At 48.5% G+C, this 7,711-nt stretch overlaps 1 protein-coding gene across 3 annotated transcripts; it reads right to left on the minus strand.

Annotated features, from left to right (window-relative positions):
* Window positions 1-1,963: 1,963 nt before the first annotated feature.
* FABP1 (fatty acid binding protein 1) lies at window positions 1,964-7,243 on the minus strand. Of its 3 annotated transcripts, none has more exons than XM_075092174.1 (5): window positions 6,396-7,243; window positions 5,842-5,985; window positions 4,632-4,804; window positions 2,602-2,694; window positions 1,964-2,080 (listed from the first exon to the last, which is right to left on the minus strand). In XM_075092174.1, exons 2-5 carry the CDS (start codon window positions 5,906-5,908, stop codon window positions 2,030-2,032), a joined length of 384 nt encoding a protein of 127 aa, XP_074948275.1. In that variant the 5' UTR covers window positions 5,909-5,985; window positions 6,396-7,243; the 3' UTR covers window positions 1,964-2,029. The 3 variants fall into 3 exon arrangements, with proteins under 3 accessions (XP_074948275.1, XP_074948274.1, XP_074948273.1); XM_075092173.1 differs by having other exon boundaries at window positions 5,842-5,990; XM_075092172.1 differs by having other exon boundaries at window positions 5,842-7,243.
* Window positions 7,244-7,711: the final 468 nt, after the last annotated feature.

Raw genomic sequence — 7,711 nt, forward strand, 5'->3', positions numbered from 1 at the left:
AGTTGACCATGGGATGACAGAAGTGGGAAGCTGGTTCCAAAAAGTGTCACTTTATGGCTGTGGGCATTAAGTGCAAACTGAATAAGACCTGCAGATGGTGTTTTGTGTAAAGTGGAATTTTTCTGATGAAAAAATGGTTCTGCAGATGGAACAGGTGCAACATCAAACCGGGCACTTTGCAAGTGAGATTAAGTGGAATTCCTACATCAGGATAAATTAATTAGAGTAAATTAGTCTACTTAGTTAAAAATCAGAAAATGTCTGCAGTGATGGCAGCAGGTGGATATGAGATGATTCTGTGCCAGAAGCCAGTTGCACTAGTCTGGTGCATTGGCTTTGTGGCTTGCTCTAACTGAACAAGGAGTTTCCAGGGAGGGGGATCCACCTTTGCTCACCTTCAGGGTGAGCTGGGGCTCTGATGCCTTTCAGCACCTGCCTTTCAGCTAATGTTGGTGCTTAATCAATTTTGCATTGAGCAAAAAAAGGAATAGTCAATGGATCAGCTGCCAGTGGGAAGCCAATAGAGCCAATGAAAAATCTAAAGGCAATGGTTGGATTTCTAAATGAAAAAAAGTCTTTGCTGTTTGCCCACCTGTCTCAAAATCCAGCTGGTTTGCTCCATCCCTTCAGTGGCAGCCGAGAGATGGAAAGGGCCGGTTTGTTCAAGAATCCCCTACCTGCTCCTCAGCAGAATAACAAGAAAACAAAACATCTTTGACATTTCTCAGTGATTTTGCTTATGTTTCTCCACATCTAAGATGAGTTCACTGAAACCAACACCTGCTCTTTAGGAGCTGTTAAGCTAGGCCTTTCTGTTTGTCCATGAGGTGTCCATCTGATGCCTAGTGTGACAATCCATGTTGGTTCAGTTCCTAGCACGAGGATCAATGTCAACCTGTAACACAAAAACCTTCACTCAGGAGACAGAAGTCATGGGAGGGATGCGAGTGAGGACAAATTTATCCTTTAGTGGCATGTATTGGGGCTGCAGGAGGAGGTGAGGAGGCACTGGTGGTGTTTTCCTAACATCCTGATCAGCTTTGATGAGTTGTGAGAATATCATCCCAGCTAGGTATATCACACTAACAATACACCCATTTCCCAGTGATGATTCCCAGTCATCGTCCAAGCACAGGACTTGGAAAAGGCAGCTAAGAAGGAAGTTTCTTCCCCCTGTGTGTGTCCAAAAACTACATCTCCATCCAGCCTGCAGCACCAGCGAAAACATGGGCGATGACTGTGGTGCAGCTGCTGTGTCTGCTATGTGAACAACCAATGCCTATCTCCTGCCAGGAGAGAAAACCTGTATTTTGCCCTGGAAGGAGAGTTCAATTCCAGTTCAACCCAATTTATCAGGTGCAGTTTGGGGCAAAACACACACTGAACACCTGCAGGCTGTCCAGGGCCCTTTTGCTTGTGGGAAGGGATGGGGAAGAGATGGGGATGGAGTGGCCAGAGCCTGTAGTGCTGGATTCTTTTGCAGAGGTGTGAGGATGGGGATAGCCATTGGGACACCCAAATTGCCCCTGCACCTGTTGCTCCCCCAAGGCAACTTTCCAGGCAGGATGACTGACATCTTTCTGAGCCCACCTAAACCTTTGGCCCTGCCAGTCACCTTGTGGTCCCTTTGGCCATGTTTGTAAGGAAAGGGAACAGAGCCCTTTCCTTGCTCCTCCATCCACCCAGCCAGGGCAGCCATGAGTGCACAACCCACCAGGACATCCCCAGCAGGATGCTGACACCCGTCCCCAGGAAGGGGCTGGGAGGGTGCTCATTAGCATGGAGCACATCTCAGGAGTCACTCAATGGCTCCGAGCCTGCGCCCTAGCCCAGCTCCATTCACCAGCATCAGCACAGCCTTGGCTTGTCCTGTTGCCCACTTTCTACCAGGGCTTGCGTGTTTTGGAGGCTTTCATCCCTTTCTAGCAACAGTGAAGGGGTTGATGATAATAATGAGGAGGCCTTTAATAGAAATTTTACTTTAATGGACACATTTTACACAGTAAAATGATTGGTGTATGCAGGGTGTCTAGATTCTCTTGCTGATTCTCTTGTAGGTGAGGTCTCCCATGGTCAGTGTCTGAAAGAGAAATGGAAAGTGTTAGCTTTACATCATGCTTGGCTCTAAACTCTACTTGGAAAGGATCTGGTCTTGCAGTTCAAAACAGGACTGTTCCCCAGTCTCTCTCCTATAAAATGAATTATTAAAACTTTGTATTTCTTCATGAATACCCCAAAGCAGGTAGGGATAATTTGGCGTCACTCAGCTGGGATCACTCTGCTGCACCTCTCTTTTTTGAAAGCGCCAGGCCCAGCCACAAATGTGGGTGGGTGAGAACATGCCCTCATTGCATGAAACTTTGATCAGAAATACCTATTGGGGTCTCAAAGAACACTTTTTGGGTCAAAGTATAACAAAAAATTGCCTTCAGTGCCTGGCCAACTGACCAACTTTGGCTACAGAGCCTGAGGGCGAGCATGTGCTTGTCTCCAGCACCTCTCTAAGGTCACCAGCATCTCTGTAGGCTTTGTAGGGCCAGAACCCTGAAGGCACTGTATTGCACTGTTACTCCAGCCATTGCCCCATTCTTCTACACTTACACTGATGATGGTGTCTCCGCTGAGTTCGGTGACGGATTTCAGCCCTTTCAGGTTTGCAACCAGTCTGTTGTTACCCTCCATCTGAACAATAGCCTGGTAGAGAGGGGAGGAGACAGAGGCATTCATGTTATCACTGCAGACCATATCAACCCCTGCATTTTGTCCTTTCCCTTCTGTACTGAGTTGCCACTCTCCCGTCAGCAAGCTCTTTGGAGCAAGATGCTCCCTCGGAGCTTTCCTGGGAGGAGGAGGAGAGAGGGTTGTGCTGGTGGTGACTACAACACAGCAAGGGTATGGATGCTTACTTTGGGCTCTACAGGGGTGCTTACTTTGGGCTCTACAGGGGTGCAATTTTGCTGCCATACCTACCTCTCTCCTCTCCAATTAGAGAATCACTCATGGCTTCTGCACTGTTGGATGCCAGAGCATCAATCCTTGGCATCACAGCAACATGAGTTTTGGGGGAGAAGAAGGAAGGCTTTTCACCCTGCCAATGCTGGTGCCTTTGTGCAGCCCTGATGCTCCTTGGGGCAGCTCTTCATGCAGCACCAAGACCAAGAGGACCTGCGTGCCTCCAAGGAGAGGACTGCAGAGTCACCTGAACTGAGCCAGGTCGTGCCATGTTGTTTCTTCTCCACCACCCACCTATTGCACATTGCAGCAGCAATCTCTGTTGGGTTGGGGTGATGGGGAGCTAGGCAACAGCGTGGGGCTGGGGGTAGTCTCAGTCAAGGTGGGAAACAGTTTAAGGAGCTTTCAGAAACACAGTCATGGCTGCAAAGCTCTCAGGGGGATGGGCATATCTTCTGTCTCTGACCCCCGAAGGAGCTGCACGTCTAGAAAGGCTACAGACAGCACCAACAGCCAGGGAAGCTATCACTGGGCATTGAAATTACTCAGATAAATAACCCAGCAAAAACCATTTCTGTTCATCTGTCTGTCCAGCTGTAAGACATCTTCGTCTGTGCTTGAGTTGCTGATTTATGGAGGGCAAAACTCTTCTAATAGCCATTTCCCCCTAGTTTATGTGCAAGCGACTTCAGCAATGCTGGAAATCATGATACAGGCGGTACGTCTATCAGAGCCCGATGCACAGGGGCATTTTTGCTGATCACTCCTCCTGCTTTCAAAAGTCCCTGCAATATCACCTTCTCCCAAGGTAGAGGTGAGAGGCAGTATTTGCCGGTGGCCCTGTCTTGACATTTTATGAACCATTGGAAACTAATGTCCAGGAATGGGAGCTGACCCAATTTCAAGGGTGATAAATCCTCACCTTGACAAATCATCTCACCCAGTGTCAACAGAAGCAGTGGGAAAGGCTATCAAGGAAGCTAACAGGCACTGGGACTTAAAAGGAGATATTTATTGTTTTATGATTCATTGGCTGACTTTCCTGAACTACCTTTAAGTCAACAAAATGAAGGTGGGGGTACGTTTTGTGTTGCAACATGACAGAAAGTCAACCCTTTTCCACCTCAAATCTTTCAGAGCTTTTGCTGTCAGAAGGATTTAGCAAAGCATCTCTATCCACCTTTTCCAACCGGGCTATTAAAACACTGGCTTCCAGTGTTTTCCAAACTAGCTATTAAAATAGCTTTAGAAATGCAAGGCTTCATCTGCAGAAGTGCTGGCTGGGGAGCTTGTACAGTGTTTTGTAAAAGTGGAAAGGGGAGGTGGGGGACTTCAGAGTCTTGGGCTCTGAGTTTCTTAAGAAGGTGGCTCAGAAATAGACTGTCATTTCAGAAATGTGTCCCTCAGCCTTGCTGAGGACCTACAGGGAGCAGGGCAGCAGAAGTCACACCTGCAGACTTGGTTTGAACAATTAGCCCCTTCCCACTATATTGAATCATGCATGCAAACTGTGAGAAGCAGAACCAGGCTGGGAATTACTCAGGTCTTTGTCCTGTGTCAGCTTTAACACCCGTGGTCTTGTCGTTCCCTTTGGCCCAAGTGCAGGTGGAATGGCTGGAAAGGAAACTTAATGTCCCTGAGCCCCTGCAGCACTGGCAGAGGAGGAGCTGATCACTCACCTTGACTTTCTCTCCTGTCAGCAACTCCATCTCGCACTCTTCCCCAATGGTGAACTCATTGTGCAGCACTTTGGAGCCAGTGGTCACAGTAACCTTGAACTTATTCCCATCCTGCACAATTTCCGAGATGCTCTTGAGGTCCTTGCCCTTCTGGATCTGCTCATCGGGAAGCCCTGCCCAGGAACAAGAGATGTTAGGTGGACCTTGGAGCCAACTGTGGGCAGATTGCTGCTGCCGAATGAACACAGTGGGATTTGGGGACCCACAACTGGGAGAATTTCTGTTCTAGTGTGTAAAAGCCTTGCAAGGGTGATGGTTCCCCAAGGGCCACACAACCCTGAGTCTGCTGGGGAGGAAGAATTACAAATACTGTCATCCTGGGTTTGTGTGGGAAGTCGACTTCTCCCTTGTCTCACCAGCTTGGCTTGGAGCAGAACTACCTTTCTAACCAAGCATCAGAAGGGAAAAAGAATCCCTGTTTTCCTTCCTTCGCTGAGAGGCAAGCAGAGAAAATGGAATAAATTGAGGCAGAAGGAGGGAACCAAGTGTTTTCAGACTCCCTCCAAACCAGCTCACTAAAGTCTTCTCCCAAAGCCTGAAGCTTATCTGAAAGATAGAGCCCTCTTTGGCACATAACTGTGCAGAAGTAGTCAAAGCCTCCTGAATTCCTGCAGGAGCACATTCCTTGGCACTGTCACTGCTGGAAATCTAGCTAGCCACATTCATTATTAAGCATTTAAACAACCTGACTATTTTTCTGATGAATAGTGGGATCTGAGGCTTTGCAGCATCACCAAGCAGCAGCACAGTGGGCTGAGCAATGTCCTGCTTACTCTCACATTCCACAGCCTGATGGGGCAGACCTGCAGTTGCCCTAAGCAGGTCCTGCTGGCTTAGCACATGTGTGCAGCACTGCTGTGCTGGCCCATGGCTCCAGAGACTGCTGGGACCATTTTCCTAAAAGCCATAAAATTTCACCCAGCACCTCTTGACCTCCAGTCACCAGCCAGAGAGATGCTTTCTATTCTGAGTTCACACCTCCATGCACAATGAATTTACAAAAACCCAACAATAGCAAGATGACAGACAGAAATAGGAAATCTGAGAAATATTTTCAGTCTACATCATCATCACATCAGCACAGTTGGACTCCCGAATATCAGTGGGATCCGCAGAGGCAAAGCAGCAGATGGCACATGCAGGCACTTACCAATGGCTTTCATAAAAGGCTCAAAATTTTCCTGGGACTGGAGTTCGTACTTTCCGGTGAAGCTCATGATGGAAAGGCTGTCTGTGCTCCCAACACAAGAGAAGGTGCCTTGCTGGTAAGCAGAGCTTGGTTTTATAGGTCCTTCTGCCCTAAAAGTTGGTTGGAGGTAAGATGATGTAATTTTTTTATGGCCATGTTCAAACATTAACATAAAACTGGGCAATGGTCAGCGATAAATTGATCTACATTTTACAGACCGCAATTTACAAAGTGGGGGCAGGGAAAATCCCATAAACCTGTTTTATGGAGGTAGCAACGTGGCATCCATAAACAAATTATAGAAATATAATTGTGCAGAGAGATTAATGATCAGAGGAACGAGCCAAGTCATCTAATCAACTTGCAGTCTGGAAGTACACATCTGGAAGAGTGACTAAAAGACTATGGTGTGCCCTGGAGCTGGTGTTTCTCCTCTCTGATATGTGCACACTGGGTCTTTAGCACTGGCATGAAGGGTAGTGGCTGCACGCTGGCAGGTACTAACTTGCTCACACCTTCAGATGTCTTGTGGTCCTCTGTTATGGTGGGTTTTGGTATAACCCAGATGTAGCAGTAGTCACAAAATCATCATTGTTCCCTAAGGAAAAAACACAACTCAAAATCAAATCCTGGGTTTGAACTGGCCTGTCCTGGAGAATGCAGTTTAACTCAGACTCCATTGCTATGGCCTTGCCTCCAGAAAGGGGTTTCATGTGGATAGACGGACCAGTGCCATTAGTGATCAACCAATGCTATTGCCAGAAGCCACGGCTAAAAACCCTTTTCCTCTCCTTTCCCCAGAGGAGCCACAGTCACTCATGTACTGAAGGAGCATCCTGGCCCTTGGAGCTGCGTTTCTCCCAAATGGCACATCAGAAGCAGGGCCAGCAGCAGCCTCCAAGCTGAGCCCAATTCCTTCCTCCAAAGCAAGACTCGGGACTGGGGTCCTCTCCCAGTGTGGTCCCCGTGGCTGAGCGTTCCCGGTTGCTGCACGGTGTCTGAGCATTTATCCTCTGGGTCTGGACTCCCAGGCTCAGCTTCTTGCTTTCTTCTCAACCTCTGCCTCAGTGAATTCTTCCTCCCTCCCAAAGTCACCAGCTCAGGGACTTTCCCCCTTTTCACTCATATGCCTTCTCCTCTTTGCAATTCTTCCATTCTGCCTTCTCATAGCATCTTTGGTCTGTTTTTAAAGTAAAATCACAGATAAGTGTGATAAAAAGATTTGTCTCCTTCTATCTGTGAGATGCTGCCAGAGCCCTCTGCAGCCACCCGTCCTGCTCCTGCAGGCTCAGCCTGGAGCTGCCACCCGCCTCCGCTTGTGTGCCGCGCCGGTGCACAGTGACGCTGCCGGGGCCAGATTCAGCCTCAGTTTCTGGTTAATTAGTACAGGCAGTGTCTGCCTGACAAGGCAAGAGAGAGAAAACCTTTGCTCTTCAGTGGGCAAAGTTGGCTGGGGGTGTCCATGGGGGAGATCCCCCCTCTGCATCATGGCAGGGGCTGGGCAGATTCAGGGAGTGCTCAGTGGGCAGATTCAGGGGGAGTTGATTCAGCACTTTGTTCAGAGTGCTTTTCAGCTTTTTTCCCTTTTATCCTGGGCTTCCTAACAGGACTGACATCACCTTAGGAACTGCATTTCATTTTTATCTCTACCCTGGGTGAATACCCTGGGGTCACACAGGCCTGTGCTGCCACATGTCCCATTTCAGTATCTTCTTCATGGGGACAGGGTGATTGACCTCTCTAGCCAGGTCATGGCAGCAGCTGGAGCTGGCAGCTCCCGGCATCCCACCAGGTAGTATCTTTGAGCCATGGACCACCTGGAAGCATATGT

Source organism: Phalacrocorax aristotelis, chromosome 4 (assembly GCF_949628215.1).
Source record: "Phalacrocorax aristotelis chromosome 4, bGulAri2.1, whole genome shotgun sequence".
Classification (NCBI taxonomy): Eukaryota; Metazoa; Chordata; class Aves; order Suliformes; family Phalacrocoracidae; genus Phalacrocorax; species Phalacrocorax aristotelis.

Bases quoted from the DNA above. Each gene is read 5' to 3' on its own strand.
- FABP1 (XM_075092172.1), bottom strand. From the start codon at position 6,052: ATGTTAATGTTTGAACATGGCCATAAAAAAATTACATCATCTTACCTC. The intron at 4,805-5,841 runs GTAAGTGCCTGC...GTTCCTGGGCAG, and splicing joins GCCTTTTATGAAAGCCATTG to GGCTTCCCGATGAGCAGATC. The intron at 2,081-2,601 runs GTAAGTGTAGAA...TTTCTCTTTCAG, and splicing joins GCGGAGACACCATCATCAGT to ACACTGACCATGGGAGACCT.